Source organism: Typopeltis vanoorti, chromosome 12 (assembly GCF_054136105.1).
Source record: "Typopeltis vanoorti isolate ZY-2024b chromosome 12, IOZ_Tvanoo_1.0, whole genome shotgun sequence".
NCBI classification, from domain to species: domain Eukaryota; kingdom Metazoa; phylum Arthropoda; class Arachnida; order Uropygi; family Thelyphonidae; genus Typopeltis; species Typopeltis vanoorti.
Genome location: NC_143560.1, coordinates 6,152,093 through 6,172,777, shown reverse-complemented (window position 1 = coordinate 6,172,777; position 20,685 = coordinate 6,152,093). Strand labels below are relative to the sequence as shown.

General features: G+C 36.2%; 1 protein-coding gene across 1 annotated transcript in view; it reads right to left on the bottom strand.

Moving 5' to 3' along the window:
- LOC150100559 (E3 ubiquitin-protein ligase RNF115-like) overlaps window positions 1–20,219 on the bottom strand; it is a 157,614-nt gene extending 137,395 nt beyond the window's left edge. Inside the window, exon 1 of the mRNA XM_090401734.1 lies at window positions 19,938–20,219. Within this exon, the coding sequence (XP_090257860.1) occupies window positions 19,938–20,018 (81 nt within the window). The 5' untranslated portion in view covers window positions 20,019–20,219. The remainder of the gene's footprint in view (window positions 1–19,937) is intronic.
- Between the last annotated feature and the right edge of the window lie 466 nt (window positions 20,220–20,685).

Sequence of the window (20,685 nt, the reverse complement as noted above, 5' to 3'; positions counted from 1 at the left end):
GCCAATGATTTGGTGCAAATCTTATAGTTCCTGTTATTATTCTCATTGTTTGATTAAGTTGGGTGTCCACCTTAGAAGTATGAACACTGTTGAGCCAAACTGGGGAGCAGTACTCTGCAGCTGAATAAACCAAGGACAAAGTTGATAGATATAAGGCTTCACTACACCCCAAGTTGAACCAGCCAGCTTCTGAATTATGTTATGAGTTTTTATTTTCAGAGCTACTTTCACTAGGTGTTCTTTAAAGGTGAGTGTTCTATCTAGGGTAACACCTAAATATTTAGGTGTCCTGTTAAAGTTCAGTAATGTGTCTCCAAAGAAGACCTGGTTAGGCAAGTGGTTAGTGTATCTGCTCTCCAGCCATAAGGTTGCAGGTTCAAATCCCGGCATGGGCATGGATGTTTGTGATTGTCTGTGAAAATACTAGTGGTAATGGGTGGTAGATGTCATTGATGTTGCGGTTCATTGTAGTTAGTGGATTGAGTGGTGGAGACAGAATTGTAGAGTAGGTACCCTCCTTCGAAGAGTCTCTGGACCCCCTGGAGGTGTCACAAAATAATAAGAAAAAACACAGTAGGTTTGAAATTAGCATGATGGTAATTAAGACAGAAGGTAGACACTTCAGTTTTTGATAGGTTTAGATGACAGTTTGATATATGAGTCCAGAATTTTCAAATCGTTTGTAATTATTTTTTCAGCTTCGTTAAAATTAGTACTTTGCGTGATTATTGCAAGGTCATCTGCATGAGCAATTTTCCTGAATTGATTTGAGGAAGATCATAAATATATAAATTAAACAACAATGGAGATAGTACAGAGCCTTGAGAGAGTTTATTATTAAGCTTGCATGGTTGACTTTTTGACTTGCCTGCAAATACCTGTATCCATCTGTTATTAAGCATATTGTTCAATAAGTTGGCTTCATAAACATATAGTACCCTCATACTGTGGGCAGGCTAAGATTTTTTTTGTTGCATTTTTTTTAGTAATTATTTATTAATATTTCTTAAATTCCAAAAACCTGCTCTAGAGACCAAACACGGAACTTTTTCCAGTCACTTCATAACTCCAATAAGCAGGATGGTGGTTTCACTCACAGTGGACAATGAAATCATCTCCCATCTAAAGATAATCACAAACATCCCTGCTCACGGCAGTATTCGAATCTGCAACCTGTTGGTTGGAAAGCAGATACGCTAACCACTTGGCCAACCAAGTTGGCAAATTTTCTCTTCTGTTATTAAAATGACAAGCCTTAACTCAAGGAGCTATAAAGTTCATCCAGAGCAGGCTTTTACAAACAAGATGGGATTCAAACCTACAACTGTTGGTTGGAGAGTAGGTATGCTATCCACTCAGCCAACCAGGCCAACTGATAATATAAATTACCCACATGCTTTTTTGTATACTCACTTCTGTAGTCTGTGTGATTTTCAACTTGAAAATCTCTATTCTTATTATTATGGGTGACTCCAAGGAGTCCTTAGACTCATTGAGGGAGGCCATAAACATCATGTCCATCACATCTATTCGACATTCACACAGTATCTATCATACTTATGCAGACATCCTTGTACGTACTTAATAAGTCCAAAATGGACGAACACACAATAGTTCTTTCCTCATAATTATTTCCATGACAATGCACATCCCTATCATTAACACAGTTACACAGCATGGTCACTCAATTTAACCATTCCTTATATCATAATCTAGTTTCCCTGACTCTCTGTATTAGGTCTCACACCAATTAATTTCTCCAGACTCCTGATAATAAAAGTGCACACAATCCCTCTTATACAAATTCCTTCATCCTTCACTCACTCCACAAATGCAAAACTTCACATCCAATCTTTCTGTACAGCCTAAGCATCTAATTATTTACACGCAATCGTAAATTCATTTCTATTATATCTAGGTAATATACTAACAATTTTCACTCTCACTTCTTTCCACAATCCTTTGATATCCTCTCTCATACTGAACATATATCATTAGCTAAATTATTTATACCTACTAGAATACCATTTATTTATTTTTCTTTTCTATTTTTCAAATGTGTTTACTATATTTTTGGTTTTTGCTGCAGAAAAAGATGAAGTAATAACCCAGTCATCAATGGCATGTTTTACGATCGAATCACCATACCAAACAATAACCTTCTTTGTATTGACTTTACCTAGCTGATTTTCACTGAGCAAGATCATAATTGATTCATCGCCTTATTGTTCATTTTGCTGCTTAATTTTCTTGTTCTTCCTATGTTCCAATGTTTCTAGACTTTTTGTAATTCCTACTTCATCTGTCTAATAATATGTTTTAATTTTGCAATATTGGAACTGTTTCTAACTAGTTTGCTAAATTGCACTAGTTTGGAACTAGTGCATTTTTGGCATTGTTTTATGACACTATTTAATATTATATCTCAAAAAATGTTATGAAAGTAACAATACCATAAAAACAAGAAATCAATATGGATATACTATAAAACAAAATAAAACAAATAAAAATTACCAATTTTACACGTTTACAACCCAAAAATTATGTATGTATAACTTTTTTAACCATATTTTGTAATCATTTTTGCATGAATGGATGCACTGGGGAGGGGGGATAGTACCCTGCTCACTTCACTCTAGTTATGTTACTATGACTACAATTCTCAAGCAATGATAACAACACTGATGGACATTCCCATTTGATCAAATGTTCTGTAGATACAGAAGAACTTTCCAGGTGGATTTTACTCAAAGACATCATGGCAGATTTTGGTAAATGGACAACCAAAATCAAACAAGTTTCCAAGGTGATGAAAATAAGGTAAAACAGTTCCATTAAACAGAGGAAGACAACCAAAACAGTGATAAATAGATCAGTCACCATCTTCTCAAGTAATTGTTAAAGTTTTGGAAAAATTAAGAGAAATTCAGGAATGGGTAGAATATAGTAATATTCTGTTGGGGAAGGGGGAAACGGCATGACTTTGTAAAGGGAGAGGTCGTGTTTTAGTAATCTACTCGCCTTCTTTAATAAAATGACAGATAAGCTAAATTAGTGCAGAATATATACGTGTTACTTATTAACAATTTCAGTTTATAAACATGTATTTGAGATGAAAAGAATAAATGAGTAATTTTGAAAGAATGTGTATTAAGAGTAATTTTCACATGCTCCCCCTATATGTTATAGAAAGTGTTGTGCTTCTATACAAAATATATTATACTTCATAAGGAATTATATTCTTGATTTAATCCACTACCCAAGTATAGGCAAAAAAAGCTTATACACAAAGTTTCCTGACAACTAGTATACTTGAAAAAGAATGCTGTTGACGTCAACTGCCTCAGTATACCAAAATGCAAACACATTATGAGAAGGATCACTCACCACTACCCAGATTGTATTAGACCATTTACATCTATCAGTGAAAGCTAGACCCAAGAAGATACTAACACTGAATCAATGCAGAAGTCACAAGTGATATTTTCCATATACAAGAAGTAAAATGGCATATCACCATATTTTTAAAATAATGTAGATCAGAGGTAGTTGAAGGACATTTTGCTTGGTTATAAAGTATATTATACTTGATAAGAATTATATTTTTGATGGGTAAAGGATTAATTCAAGAATAATGTCATGTATAACATACTTCATAACTAAGTGTAAAAAACTTTCTACAACTATCTCTGATCCAGAATATTTTAATAATATTCTGCATTGGAGTGACAAGCTTAGAATGAGCCTTTCAGATCACTCAGGGTTTAGAGTGATCTTTTAGATCACTCGATTTTTCAAGATGATCCTCCACACACACACACACACACACACACACACACACACTAACAGGAGATCAAAACCCAGTGTGGGTAGTGATCCCTCACATAATGTTTTTATATTACAAGATACTGAGGCAACTGGTGAGAAGTCAACAACCTCTATATACAAGTATGCTAGTTGCGAAGATATATCACATGCAAACTTTGTTTACACTTAGGTAAAGGATTAAATCAATAATATAATTTCTTATCAAGTCTAATATATTGCTTAAATGTTCTGCATTAATCTCTTTCCATTCCAGGGCTTTCCATCATTGAATTTTTTTTCATCTAAGATAAAATTTAATTTAATACCTCTACCAGAAAATTTAAATATATCTTGATGACAACTTACTGTGTAAAAAGAAAAACATGTTCTATGTACCCTTCACAACAGAGATGAATGACAACTGTCCACTACATTTATTGTGACCATACCATGCAATGCATGTCTTAGACAAAGAAAAACTGTATATTATTATTGCAAAGCTATCTCTATGGAGTCCAAATACTCATAGTGGAGACCCAATCTATCCACACAATCCATCACACCTCTTCTTGAACCCATTAACAGACAAAGCACTCACAACTGACTCTGGCAACCTGTTCCACTCATTCACAACTCTCCAAGCAAAATATCTAATCTTCACACCCCTACTGACCACACCTTTATTCAACTTCAGAGATGACCCCTTGTTCTGGCCATACAGCCAAGTGATGAAACATTTCCCCTGCATTAATCCTATAAAACTCTTTAAGAAACTTAAATGTTTCTATTATATCCCCTCTTTTTCTGCTGTCAATCAACTTCTGCAACCACACGCTCTCAACCTAACTTCACAGGGAACATTCCACAGACCACTCGCCATCTTGGTCACTTGCCTCTGAACCTTCTCCACTGCTTCCACATCCCCAAGAAACCCAAGAGACCAGACTTGAGCACAGTAATTCAGATGTGGATATATAAAAGCCTCATAAAGTGGAATAACAATTTCCTTATCTCAGCTATCAGCTAACGCCTTTTTATTCCCGTATATACGGGAGTAGGCGAGGCCATTTAGCCCTATCTAACTTTTGGAGACTGAGTGGGCAGTTCAATCTCCACTGGTACCCAATCAGAGACAGATGGCCCAAGGCTATCACTAATTAAGCGGTACACAGTGAAGAGAGACGGCTCAAATGTGCCGCCATCTCGTGGTCTCTAACCCTAACACAATATATTTTAATGTCTGAAATAATGTGGGTTCTACGGTCGATTTTCTTGAGTTTACAGGACGAAAAACCCGAGTTTCCGGGAGGAAAAACCTGCTTGCCCGTGCCAGAGATCGACTAACTCGGGAACCGGTCGAAAAAAGGCTTTAGAAAAATTTCCTCTAGTCGCCGACTAGACTCGAAACCAAGACTTCCTTCGTGCGGCCTAGCGCGATGGTGTGCAAACGCCACATCCACTGAGCTACACAGGCTATTTCCTTATCTCTACTTGTTAATGTGTTCAATAGCCAAGTAATCTTATGGGCTACCTTAGTAACCATAGCAATATGTCCTCTAAACTCTGTCTACCCACACCCTTAAATCTCTAGCTTCCTCTATTTCATGGAGTAAAGTGCCATTAATGTGATACACAGCTCGTAATCTGTTTATATGAAAAGCATAACTTGACATTTACCCACACTAAACTGACAACCATAATCTTTTGCCCATACTGACACAGCCTATTTAAATTGTCCTGCAAGCTTGCCACATCGCCTTGATTAACTATTACTCTACCTAATTTCCTATCATTAACAAACAACTGAATATTTCTTTACAAATAATTTCCTATATCATTTATTATTATTGGGGAATTGAAACAGCCTCCCCCCCCCCCCCCCCCCACACACACACCAGTAGTGTCACCCTTGTGGTACATTGCTGGCGCTTCAGACACAATATGCCCCAGAGATGTAATGCTGGTAACATGAAGCTAATGTCTCAAACCAGGCATCCAAAGGTACCAAGCCTCCTGGACCACTTGCAGCAACAATCATAAAAACACACTCAAAAAACTCCATGCCAGCTCGATCCTCACCCAGAATAACAAGGATTGCAGTTGCTTGTTTGGGAGGAGGGAAGCTTCAAAATATAAGTTACAGTCCCCTAAACAACACTCTTTCTCAAGATTTGTTCCTTAAACATAGAAGGACTATCTAAATCCAAAGCCAGATGGAACAGAACCTACACCCCCGATCTGTGCATAGTCTCTAAAGACTCTGAAGACCACCCTCTGCCAACAACCAGAACTATCCTCAACAGATTCCCTAAGAGCCAACATTATCCTACACTAATAGAGATAGGTACATCAATCCCAATCATCAGTGGAACACGAATCGCTAGATGGAACCTTCACAGATCCAACTGGAATGTATTTGAAAAACAAATTGAGCAAATCATTACAGCAATATCACCCATCAATTGCTATCCCAGATTTGTCAAGCTAATCAAAACTGCAGTCAAAGCCTTTATTTGTAAAGGCTACAAAAAACAATATATCCCATGCTGGAGTAGGGATACCGAGGAACTTTTAGCCAAATATGAAAAAAATGAAGAACCAACTATTGCTAAGGAGCTCATAGCAACGCTTGACAAAAACAGAAAGGAAAGATGGATCTCAACCATCCATGAACTTGACTTCACCAAATCTAGCCGGAAAAGCTGCTCGCGTCTGAGAAAATGGGGTGGGGCAGAACCAACAGCATACAAACCACCAGAGATAACTCCTGATCAAATGGCTAATCATTTACTGAAAACCTCCAAGATAAGTCCCAGCTCTGCCAGGAAAATAACTGTGCAATCTTCCATAAGAAAAAATCTGAAGATGGCCTCCAAGCTTCCTGAACTTGTAGAGCCAGTTTCTCTTGAAGAAGTGCAGGAAGCCTTAAAACTCACCAAGAATGGCAAGGCTGCAGGAGTGGATAGTATCCTCCCCGAGTTTTTAAAACATCTCGGCCAACGAGGTCAAACATGACTGGCCACCCTTTTCTCAAATATTATAAGAACTGGAAAACTACCAAAACTGTGGTAAGAAGCCAAAATAATTACTGTGCCCAAACCAGGGAAAGATCCAAATAATGTCAAAAATCTATGACCTATCACCTCCACCTTTAAGCTCTTTGAATGAACACTTCCTGGTGAGATATTTACAGGGTAATTCACCATTGCATTCTCCAATCCCCAATTTTATCCAGGCTCAGGACCAGCATATGGCTGGGACGTATTCGTGACTGTAATCTATGTGTGTTCATGGGACTGGTTTGCCTGTTTTGGGGGACAAAAAACCTGAGTTTCCAGGTGAAACCCCTCCACCTCCGTATGAGACTGACTAACTCACCTTTAGTCGAAAGAAACCAGATAAAAGTTTCTCATGTCACTGACAGGAATCAAACCCAGGTCTTTCCGACCAAAGGGCTTAGTCTCTACTGACTGAGCTACGGAGGCTCTATAAGCAATATCATAAGATCTTTCTGTTGGAGAGAATGGATTCAAAAAGCTGGAAAGTTATTCTGCATCCTAAGCAATATCATAAGATGCAAAACAACTTTCCAGCTTTTTGAATCCATTCTCTCCAACAGAAAGATCCAGGTCCATATTGGAGGAAAAAAGAGCAGGCCCAGATTCCTCCACAATGGTCTTCCATAGGGCTCTGTGTTATCCCCTTTACTATTTAACATCTACATGTCTGACTTACCACATACTAGCTCAAGCAAATATATATATGCCAATGATCTCACTATCCTACACCAGTCTACTTCCTTTGCCAACCTGGAAAGAAGCAACCTTGAACACAGACCTGAACATCCTGGGGGTGTACTTCAAGCAGTGGTACCTGGAGCCAAATCCAACAAAAACTGTGTCCACGCCATTCCAACTGAATAATGAAGAGGCGTATCGACACCTCAATCTCTCTTTCTGTGGCAAAATGGTAGAACATGAGCCACACCCAAAATACATTGGGGTGAGCCTGGACAGAAGCCCCTAACCTATAAAACGCACATCAACCTGTCCAACAAAAGTTAAAACGAGAAATAATATAATCTCATGGCTTGCTGGAACAACCTGGGTTTGTGTTGCTGATGTCTTAAGGTCATCTGCACTAGCCCTCACATTCTCTGCAGCAGAATACTGTGCCCCCTGTCTGGGAAAGAAGTGCGCACACTAACATTATAGACACCCTGCTAAACTCCACCATGTGCAAAATAGTGGGACACTGAGAAGCACCCCCTCTCCCCCTGGCTGTCTGTTCTATCTAACATTGACAAGCCTCGATTAAAGTATTTAATAAAGTAATGAGCAACCCGCTCTTGCTCCTGCACCAGACTCTCATAAATCTACCTAGTATTCGTCTAAAATCACGAAACCCTTTCTGCTCCATGGATGAACCCTCTTCAGCTGCCTTAACATCAACACCTGACATGTGGAGAGAACACTGGTCCCACAATCTTCCAACAAATGGTTTCCTGGTTGAAGATCCCTGTGCTCTGCAGCCTGGTTTTGCCATTCCTAGGAAGATTTGGTGATCTATTAACAGGATCAGAACTAACCAGGGCAGATGTGGCTACCTACTGCATAAATGGAGACTATCAGACCACCCTTATTGTGACTGTTCTCCTGTGGCCCAGACGATTAGTCATTTTGTGAATGACTGGGGAAGGCGCCAATTTCATGGTGGTGGCATCCTGGACATCCACGAGATGAAGATGAGGCCCTGGATTGCCTTTCTGGTCTGAACATTGACCTGTCACTGCTTTTGCCATAAGAATAAATAAATAAATAAATTATTATTATGTGACACCTCCAGGGAGTCCAAGAACTCATCACAGGAGGGCACACTACTCTACTTCGCTAAATACATTTCATCCTCTCTACTACTACTTAATTCTCCAACCACGACACTACTACCATCAACAGCATCTATAGCCCATCATCACCAACACCAGTATTTTTTGTCTGTAATTGCATGTGTTCTGAAGGCCGATTTTGTCTGTATGCCAGATGAAAAACCAGAGTTTCCGGGAGGAAAAACCCTGCTACCACCATATGAGATCGACTAACTCACCTTCAACTGAAAATGCCCATATAAGGATTCCCCTCATCACAACGAGGATCGAACCGAGGTCTATTCCAATTGCACTACGGTGGCTACAAATTTATGCACAAATTAAACAACGATGGTCCCAGCACTGAACCTTGTGGCACACCACTAGTCCCCTGTTTTCGCTTCAATTCCACCCGTCCATATACATATCACTTTTTGATATCTGTCCAGTAGCTACCCTCTTATAGTCTTAAGAAGTGTCATATCCATCTCCATTTGTTCTAATTTGAGTAACAGAGTTCCATGTGGTATTCTGTCAAATACTTTTGCAAAATCCACAGAATCACCATATAGCCATTTCGTTTATCAAACTCACTGTTAAAAAACAAACCCCAACTCAACATCACCAGAGTTAAAGATCAGTACTATCAACATAAGAAGCCTGAATGGCAAAGAAATGGAGCTAGCAAAGGAATTAGATAAGTACCAGATCGACATAATAGGGGGTGACTGAAACAAAACAAAAAAAAAAAAAAAACCTGGTGAGATCTTTCTGAGCAATAAATACAAAATGTTATATTCAGGCAATGACAATCAAGGAAAAGAAGGAGTAGCCATAGTATTCAACACAAAATACGAGGCTAATCTGGGCAAATATGATGTGGGCAAATATGAGAATGGGGGAACTGGACAATGAGACTTATTTGTGCCTATGGTCCCACAAAAGGTTCTACTAAGGTAGAAGTGGAGGAATTTTTTGAGGCTTTAGAAAAAGCAACTGACACAATGAAAAATGAAAAGTTGGTCCTTGTTGGAGATCTAAATAGCAGAGGTAGGAAATGATTGCAAGACATACAAAAATATTTTGGGAAAATTTGGAGAAAAGAGCAAAGCTAATAATAATGGCAAATATCTGTTGGATTTCTGCTCAGGACATGGACTGGTTATTACTAACACCATGTTCCAACATAAAAATGTGCACAAATTCACATGGAGAGAAAAGGCTAGGAATAAGAAGAGTCTCATTGACTGTGTTATTGTTGATAGTGATGTTTTCTCCCTGGTGCAGGACACCAGAGTGTACAGAGGATTTGAAATTGGAAGTGATCACTATTTAGTCTTGAGCAGGATAAAATTGAATTTCATATTGAAAAGAATAACATGTAAGAAAGTTTTAAAGCGAATAAAAGTTGAGCAGCTCTCAGATGTGAAATGTAGACTAAATACACAAAGATTATTGAAAAAAAAATGAAAGAGTTTGAGAACAGGAATCAAACCTTGGAGATTCATTGGCAAACTCTGAAAACATTGATTAATTCTGCCAGAGAGGCATGTGGTGAGGTTGTCTGTAAGGATAAAAAAATCAGAACTCCCTGGTGGACACAGGAAGTTAAAGAGGCAGTGAAGGAAAAGAAGAAAGCATATCAAAAGTTCTTGTCAAATAAGTCAGCTTGTGCTCTTAGAGAATATAAGAGAATATATGGGTACTATGAGAGCTCTACTCCATTCATCGGTAAAAAACACTGACCAGGCATGCAGTCAGGAATACATATCCATACTTCAAGTAGAAAAAGCCATCAAACGCTTGAAATGTGGAAAGGCAGCAGGAGTAGATGATATTCGACCAGAAATGCTGAAGTATGGTGGTATAAGTCTTACAGTGGCTGCACTGCATAGTTCAGAAAGCCTGGACAGAGGGACGAATTCCCGATGATTGGAGTAGAGCTCTCATAGTACCCATATATAAAAAAGGAAATAAAACTTCATGTGAGAATTACAGAGGTATTTCCCTACTGAGTGTTCCTGGCAAGATCTATGCAAGTATACTTGAGAAACGGTTGAGAAGAATTGTGGAAGAAAACCCTTGTGAAGAAAAAGCTGGATTCAGGCCAAATAGAGGCTGTCAGGATCAGATCTTCACTTTACGACAAATAGTCGAGAAAGCATGGGAATATAACAAAGATCTGTATTTAAGTTTTGTCGATTTGGAAAAGGCATATGACAAGGTGCCAAGAGAGAAGCTATTCAATATGCTGCAGTTATACAGTGTCAATGGGGCATTATATCAAGCAATACTTAATCTTTATTTGAGTTGTAAGTCAGCAGTTAGAATTGAAGGAAGTACAGGAAGATGGTTTAATGTTAAATCTGGTGTGAGACAGGGATGTACATTATCCCCTCTGTTATTCATTATCTATATGGATCACATTATGAAGGAAAGTGGTATTAAACATGATATCAAAATTGGAAATGTAATGTCAGCTCTTTGCTTTATGCGGATGATGTTATACTTCTAAATAAATCTGCTACAAGTCTGCAAGATTCTCTGACTAAATTGAATAGCTGTTGTAATAGATATGGTATGAAGGTCAGCAATAAAAAGACAAAGACAATGAAAATAGGCAGAATCATTGAAAATGTCAACTGTGTTGTGAATGGAGAACCTGTGGAACAAGTAAAACATTTCAGCTATTTAGGCACGATTTTTACTGAAGATGGTAAATTAAATATAGAAATAGACAACAGAATCAGAAAAGCTGGTATGGTGGGAAGTCAATTGAATAAATTCATATGGAATAAGAGAGAAATTAGTCGGAACACTAAATTAGCTGTATACAAGACAGTTTTCAAACCAGTTTTAACTTATGGATCTGAGAGCTGGGTCAGAAGTAAAACACTTCACCAAAGACTAGAGACCACAGATATGAGAGTTCTGAGAAAGATTATAAGCATGAACAGATGGCATCAATGGCAATATCATATTAAAAACGAGGATATTAGGAAAGAACTTGACATTGTCAGCATCCAGGAATGCGTTAGCAGAGCTAATCTCAGGTGGTATGGTCACTTAAGCAGAATGGGTGAGGAAAGATTAGAAAAACAAGTGTTCTCTGCCAGGTTGGCAGCAAAACGACCCAGAGGAAGACCAAGATATAGGTGGATTGATACAGTACAAAGTGCCTTAGATGATAGAAATATAAGATCTGATAATGTTGGAGTCTTAACAAGTAACAGACTGATTTGGAAGAAAATTGTAGATAGGAAATTAATAATGATGTAATTTTTTTCATGTAGTACTATCATATCCTATACACCCCTTGAAGGTACATGGCAGGAATTTGATGATGATGATGAACTCTGCTGTTAATCTATTATATAAAAAATACAGTAAATTACTAAGTCATGACCAACCTTTCACAAAGCCATGTTGTCCCTCATACAGTATCATATTTTTATCCACCCATTCTTGAATTCTCTTTCTAAACAGTTTTTCTAATACTTTTACCACCACACCTGGGATACTGACGGGTCTATAATTTGCTACTGCAGTCTTAGAACCTCCCTTATCCAAGGGAATTGTTTTGCCCTCTTTCCACTCCCTTGGAATTCTACCAGACCTGAGACTTAAATTACAGAGGCTAGCCAGAGGCATTGCCAGTTCCCTTGCAAAGTCTCACAAAACCCAAGTTGATATCCCATCTAATCACACAGATGTATTTACATTGAGATTCTGCAAAATTTGTTACTTTGTTTTGCAACTAACTATTTAAGGACAATTTTTAAATTTAGTCTTTAATTCACAAAAGTACTCCACATCCTTTTTTTGCTTTATTTGGATGCTTTGTTAAATGCTCATCATTCCTTTGTTTGAGAAAGTTTTTTCACATATTAAACACACTGTTAACTGCTCATTATTTATAGATGGAACAGTTCCATATTTTAAGTATTCACTTGAATATTGAGGACACTTTCTTTTTTCACTCATTTTAATTGGCTACAGTGCTACACAATATCCACGAAGTGTGCCGCACAATACCATGCGCTAGATATAATCTGCAAACCAGGGTCGTCAGATAAGTGTTGGGAAAAGTAGTAGATAAAGCTTACAAAAAGTAGTGGATTCTGCAAAAAAGAACCCAAATTAAGTATTTTCAATTTAGAAAATTCAGACCAAAAAGTAGCCCAGTTACTTAACTTTCAATGTATAATAAAAATTCTAAAAAAATAAGTAGTGAATAAATTTGAACAATATTGCCAGACATACAATATTCTGAACAGTGTCAGGAAGCATACAATATAAATAGGGATGCTAGATTAAAAATGGAATTTTTTGCTTTTATTATATTAGTGGTATTATAACACTTTCCGCCTTCCCTCAGCAGCACCTAACGTTTACCATCCCCTTCATCATTCACAGTGCCCCCCCCAGGGGGGGCCGCTACCACCGAGGTTAAGAACCACTGGTCTAATTGCTTGCACCAAAGCTCAACTGTCAAGAACCAGCTGAAAAAAAGATCTCAAAAAAGTCTTTCTAGTTGGCAACTAGAATCAAACTATAATGTTCTTTCTTTTTTACCAATCTGACAGTATAAAAGTTATCAAAAGGTTATGCAGGAATGGTATTTAAAAAATTCTGAATTTACTTTTTCAACTTCAGTGCAATAAGAGAAAAATAATACAAATGCATATAAATAAAAATAATAATGATGAAAAAATAGTCAGTCCTTGACATACAATGGGGTTCTGTTCAAACAATCCTGTTGCAAATTAAAAAGGTCGTAAGTTGGAAGTTACTCTATAAATCACCATAAAGATATTTTTTTCAAATAACATGCATGAATGCTAAAATGAATATTCTGTTTCTGTTATTTTTTTATAACTAATTTAACTCTTTGTTAACAGTGAATAATACAGTTTACAAATTATAACAAAATTTCTCTGAACAGTACTGTACTGTAATAAATAATGAAGCATTAGTGTACAGTGCTCTTCTGCACTTACCAGTAAAATAATCAGCTGGAAGACAGAGCAAAAACAAGTTCCCAAAGCTGCTGCTTTATTAAACTAGATGATTCATTGGAGGAGGAGGAGGCAAGAGAGAATAAGCCATCAGCAACAATTTTTTCAAATTCAGGAAATGCAACTAAACATTTTAATGATGGATTGCCTTTTTTTTTTTTTTTTTTGGTCTCTCATCAATGAAAGTTTTTACTGTAAGCCTATTGTAAATTAGTACTGCAGGTGGGGTAAGGAATTTTTTTCTACTTTTTTAATTTTGTGTGTGCACGTGCTTATATAATCCAGAAACGCTGCTTTAGAGACCAAACATCGAACTTTTTCAAGCCACTTCAGGCCTCCAATAAGCAGGGAAGTGGTCGCACACCAGGTGATAGAATATCATTTTCCATCTAAAGACAATCACAATAATCCATGCCCATGGTAGGATCTGAATCCACCTGTTAGTTGGAGAGCGGATATGTTAACCACTCAGCCTGACATATATGTATAACCTGTGGAAGGTCCAAGCTCAATTTCAGGGAATGAATGGTTACACCATTTAGATTAGCCACAAAAACTATATCTGGGCATCCTCAATAATTTATGTATCTCTAGAGGGGCTTGTGTGTTTCATAAAGTCAAAAACCAGAAGTTTCAATCCATAAAAAATGAAAAATTAATTCTGTATCTGCATAAAACCTGAGAAAAGGATTCAACCCAGACTTTTCAGAATGAGGAAATATACAAATCCCATCCCATCTTTCCATTCACTTAATTGTCTTAATTAGGCTTAATTGCCTGACATGACCAAGTAACTTGGCATCTTAGAAACCTGCAGTTGATAAGGTGGTTAATCCTATGTGCATCGCTATGTCTGTAAATAGAATGTTTTCTTCTGGCTGGATTGCCTGTTTTGTAGAATGGAGACCTCTAACACTACTGTTTGAGATTGGCTAATTCACCTTCGCTTGAAAAGACCTAACAAAAGTTAATGTACTAGGTGGGATTAAAACCCAGACATTTCCAACCAAAAAGTATCATCGATACTGAGTGAGCTACAGAGAGATAAATTTAAGTTGTTATGGGCATACCATCATGACAGTATGCCTTTAACACTGCCGGTCTCTGAAACAAGTGTGTTTTCCAACCGGTTTTCATGTTTGGAGGCTCAAAGAACCTTGCCACCTTCATATAAAACAGACTAGTTCATATGAATTCACATGAATTGAAGCTAGTTCTATCAAAAGGGTGAGGTTGCAACCAACTATGCTAAAACAAAATAATATAAATACTACTTTTAGGTAGTATATGATTTTCAGCTGCTAGTGTAAGCTCCCTCCATTGCTTGTATAAAATCCTATAGTGGCTTGAAAATTACCACATCTGGTCTCTAGAGCAGGAGTCCTGGATTCATTTGCTCAGATATAATGCTATATATGAAAGAGTTTCATATTTTCATGAGCAGGAATGTCATAGGAAAAAAAAAAAAAAAAAAAAAAGTGACATGCAACAATAACTATACACAAAACAGAATCTGCTAAGCTTTTATATATAATACAATAAACTCATCACCATAATTTAAGATTTAGGCACAAGGTTTGTCTACACTAAGAAAATGAAAACATTTGCTATCATAATAAATCATGACAAATGTATTCTGGTAATGGACCTAAACTCACCCACCCCCACACACTCCTGTATGCTAAACAAATATATGGTCCTGAAATAAATGCCCAAAATCTTTAAGTAATGTTAAAAAAATATTTCCCATAATATTTATTATTATGCTATGAATATACTAGAAACAGTATTTTGCTATTGAAAAATTTATCATCATCATCAAATTCCTGCCATGTATCCTCAAGGGGTGTGCAGCCTCAATGGATTTATAATCAAATTTATAACTGCCTTTGATCATGATGAATGCATACCTTAATGTAATCAGGATATAAGATTTCTACACATAAGAAGTTTTCTGAAATGTCTATTCTACTTTTTCTATCAAAGTGCTAAAGTCCCAAGAGACTTCACCAGAAGTATAAGTGCCCATTTTTAAGAAAAAAGATTGTAGGGTATGAGAGTTATGGGGGAATTAGCTTTCTGTCTATTTCAAGTAAGGTCCTTTGCATTGTTATACTGAACAGGATAAAAAGACTTGGTGGTCAAGCTACTTAGAGAATAGAAAGGATTCAGAAGATGAAGAAACTGATTAAATATTTTCACTGAAGCAGTTTCCTGGGAAATGTTTAGGATTTCAGAAATCTGTGTTTATATGTTTTGTTGACTTAAAAAAAACACTTTAGTCGATAAGCAAAATTTATGGATGATTGTAAGATCTTATGGAATATCTGACAAACTTATGACCATTCTGACTGCTTTCTATAACAGTGAGGCTTGTATTAAAGTTGATAAGACAGTTCTTCCTTATCTTGCCGAACCTCTAAGGTTCTTTGCTGCATGTGCAAACTTCTTAGATTCCATTCTTTCTTGAGCTCTTCCATTCCAGTCCTGGAGTCCCATCTCAGCTAAGTGTTTTTGGATATTATCCTCCCAGCACAACTACAGTTTACTTCTAGGTCACTTTCCATCAAACTTCATCCTAAATACTCGTTTAGCCATCCTCTCCTCACCCATTCTTTCCACATGTTCAAGTCATCTCAATCTGCAAGCCCTGATTTATCAGCTAGAAGTGGGGGATCTATAGAGTTCATATAGTTCTTGATTGTCTTCTCCATTTAGGTCCACAGATTTTTCTAAGGATTTTATTTTCAAACATCTGCAAATCTTGCATCTTGGGCTCTTATGATCCAGGTTTCTGCTCCATATAAAATAATAGGTCTAATGATTGTCTTGTATCTTTCCATTTTAACTCTGCTTGATAGAATTTTGGGAGATAGTAAATGATGTACTTAATGATAAGATCTATTGGAGGCCCGTATTCTACCTTTTACTTCTGTACTAATTTTATTATCTTGAGTAATCAATGTTCCAAGATATCTGAAGGAAGCAGCACTTTTAAATTTCAAGTTATCAAGGGCAAACTGATCATTTTTCCTTTGAGTGCGATTTCTGCATACTTTTAAATATTCAGTTTTTAATCCTGGTTTGATTTGTAATCATGGTTTTTCAGCAATAGTTCTGAGTTTTCTAAATGTTATGTTAATGTCTTCAGCATTTTCTCAAATAAGGCATATATTATTATTGTGGGCTACTCCAAGGAGTCCTTAGACTCATCGAGAGGAAGCTCTAAACATGTCAAGAACTATCCAACATTTGCACACTATCTATCATACTTTGCTTTGAACTCATTCACAGTCATGGCACCAAGAACAGACTCTAGCAACCTATTCCACTCATTCACTACTCTCCAAGCAAAAAAAACCTAGCTTTAACACTCTTGCTAACTGCACTCTTACTCAGTTTCTAAGGATGGCCCCTAGTTCTCCCACCACCACCAGACCTGTTCTGAAAAATTTCCTCTGAATTAATCTTAAAAACCCCCTCAGTAATTTTTATATCTTAATCATATCATGCCTTTTCCACCTATCAACCAGTGTCTGTAACCCACAAATCTTCAACCTGTTCTCATAAGGTTCAGATCTGTTCCATTAGTCAATACCTCAGCTGTCAGTAGTGCAAATTTGGATCATACATATCATCTTATGAGGTATTCCTAGTTCATGTAATACTCCCCAGAGGCTTTCTCTATGAAGGCTATCATATGGTTTTCTAAACTCTATAAATAAAATCTAGACCTGCAGATTACATTCCCAATTATTTTTTCAAAGTATCTGTCTAAGTAAAAATGTGGTCAACTGTCTATTTCTTCAGAATCTTGCTTAATATTCACCTATATTTTCTTCAGCATAACGTAAGATTCTTATTAGTATAATATTAGATAAAATTTTGTAGCCTGCTGATAGTAGTGATATTCCACTGTAACTTTCACATTCATTTTTGTTTCCTTTTTTATATACTAGAATAATTAGCAATTCTTTCCATTCTGCAGGCATCTCTTCTTTTTCCCATATTATTCTTGTAGATACTTATATGTTAGTGATACATAATTGTTAATTTTAAGGAAAGACAACGTATAATATTTCCCATATTATATTTACCAGCCTACTGATACGAATGGCCAATTCACTTCTCCTATATTTGATGAGTTAGGCTATTATTTTATCAGTACTTTGTTGTCTTTGAGTTGATTTATACTTTCTTCTACTTCAGCTCGTGAAGGTTTAAATCTTTCATGGTTACAAGTATTAAAAGTATTCTGTTTAAAAGACAGCATGTCATCATAATTTAGGAATTTGTTAAAGTACTCTCTCCACCATTTGTTATTTCACATCTAGTGGTTAATGTTCATCCACTGCTACTGTTGATTATTGTTGTTTTCACATGTATACCTGTTGTTTGGCTTTTAATTTCACAGAAAAAGTTTCTAGAGTTATTTACTGTAAAGTATTTCAAGATTACTTCAATCTGTTGACATCAAAATTTTTTTTTCTGTTGTCTGATTATTTTATTGGCTTCCATGCTGTGCTTTTTGTATCTCTGAGCTGCATGAATATCAGTTGGGTTATTAAGATTCCGTGATGAATGAGAATATGCAAGGGAAGGGACTGAAGACCAAAGTATTCTAAGAAACACAGAGTATATGACATGGATTATGCTGATAATTGTTTTTCCTACATTATTTCTGAATAAACTTTTGCTGCAACTGATGATTGAGTCAATTAGATCTGATTATCATCAATATTTAGAAAACAAAGGTAACGAAAACAAGTGATAAAGATGAGTCATCTTTCTTTAAGGTTATACAGTAAGTCTCTCACTTCAATTATCTTAGCAGCTGTGCAACTGATATTATTGAATTGAAGAATGAAGTGGGTAGAAAAATGAGGAATGTATTCTTGAATGTTCATAAACTTATGGAAAGACAGCAGAATAGCAGTCAGAAAAGTTTACAGTAGCCCGATTCTCTGGAGCCGAGATATGAAGAGTAATAATCAGAGATTTCATGCTTTTAATCAACAGTATAACTACTGTTGATCAAGGAATATCTTCAGAGTGAGATGGTTTGATTGTGAATTATGATAACATACATCACAGGGGTGATCAACTACATCTTGGCACTATCCTGTGTAAGGAAAGGCTCTGTTCGTTTGTCCATGTTGTCAGAATGCAGGACAATTACTTGGTCAACAAAACTGTGTTAAGTGATCCAGAAAAGTGTTAGGAAAAGGAGTAGGCTCAGAATAAGATGGATTGATAATATCAAATGAGACTGTAACAGAACTGGCTTAAAGTGACATAAAGAGACACTGGACATTCAGGACTGATATTTGGCCAAAGATGCTGTTCAATCTGGTGAAAGTCAAACTTATGTAAGCATTGGATGTTTGAAGAACTCGTATGCACATCTGCATATATATGTTCTACTTTGATCATGATATACATATATAAATACTTATTATGATATATAGGGTGTAAAGCAATGGCAACTTTCATGTTAAAATGCTTATTTTCTATTTTCATCATCTCTGACTCAGTATCTCTCACTTAAGCTTAAAAACTGTTGGAGAAATTTCCAGCCAAAACAGCATCGTGGAACTGTCTAGTCATCTTTCATTATAATCCTGAAGTTAAATAACCAAACAAATCAAAAGTAAATTGAAGTTAACTTACTTTCTGGTAAAAGTATTTTGTATAGTGAAAATTATGTTTGAACTGTCCTAAAATAACTTTCAACAACTTCCTGAAAATGCTGGATCCATCTACTGATGAAATAGAGTAGAAAGGAGTTTATATTTAAAAAAATGTTTAACATATAAATTATACAATGCATTGATCCCAGATATATGCTATATAATTTATGTACTTATCATTTTATTTGCAAGATATTTTACTGGATATGCAATTATAATTGCATATCCTATAAAGAGCAGTACTAAGGAGTATATTAATTCTCAATAGTACTGCTCTTTAACAGTGTTTATGGGTGGGGAGAAAATGGAAGAATTTGCTCTAATTCCTCACAAATTCTTGTAGCTAAAAATATAATTAATATATTTTTCTACATTATAATTATACGTCTATTATTAAGCATATAAATGCCTAAAGAATTATAGTATATATATATACCTATAGCGTGATAAAATGAGAAGTTCGCAGAGCTACATGAAAACACAAAATCTTAAATATATATTTTGTGTTACAGAAAAAGAGAGGCAGATAGGGGTTATATATATGCTATATATACTCACAGGTAATACCGGACTAATTTCTTGAGTACACTTATGACAAAAAAAACGGGCAGCCGAATTTTCAACTGCTGCTTCTGCCATATTTATTAAATGTCCTACTATAAAAAGTTTGACGCTGCGACATTCAAGAAATAATGCTAATATAATACGAATGCGAACGAATAAAAGACAGGTAGTCCAATTCCCAAAATTAAGGGAATGGCTAAATTTTAAATAGCTTTGCACATTAGTGGGCCATAAGTCATCCGATACACCGAACCACAGCAACACTAAAACACAATAAAATCCCTCTGCCTGCAAAGCTACTTGAAGTAGAAACTAACTAAAACATATACATTTCATTAAATATGAAGTACATCTTAGCAATTTCCTTAAATTTAACTTTAAAAAAAAAGAAAAGAAAAAAATCTAATGAGAAAGACGTATAACTCGATTCCTAGCATTCAACAATAACAAACGAAATCAAATATCATATCAAAATTGTTCCGCTTCATAAAGAACGTGATAAGTGAGGACAAGGATTTAGAACTGAGTGGACAGCAGTAGAATTCTCTTTAATGGACAGTATCGGTTTGCTAAACGGAAGATTCTGTTTTAGTAATCTGCTTAAATATTATAACAAGGTGACGAAAATATTGGACAAGGGAGGAACATATACACTATTTAGATTTTGCTAAAGCTTTCGATAGATTACCACATGAAACACGCTAGTAGTTAAATTGGAACAGATGTGGTTGGACAATAGATT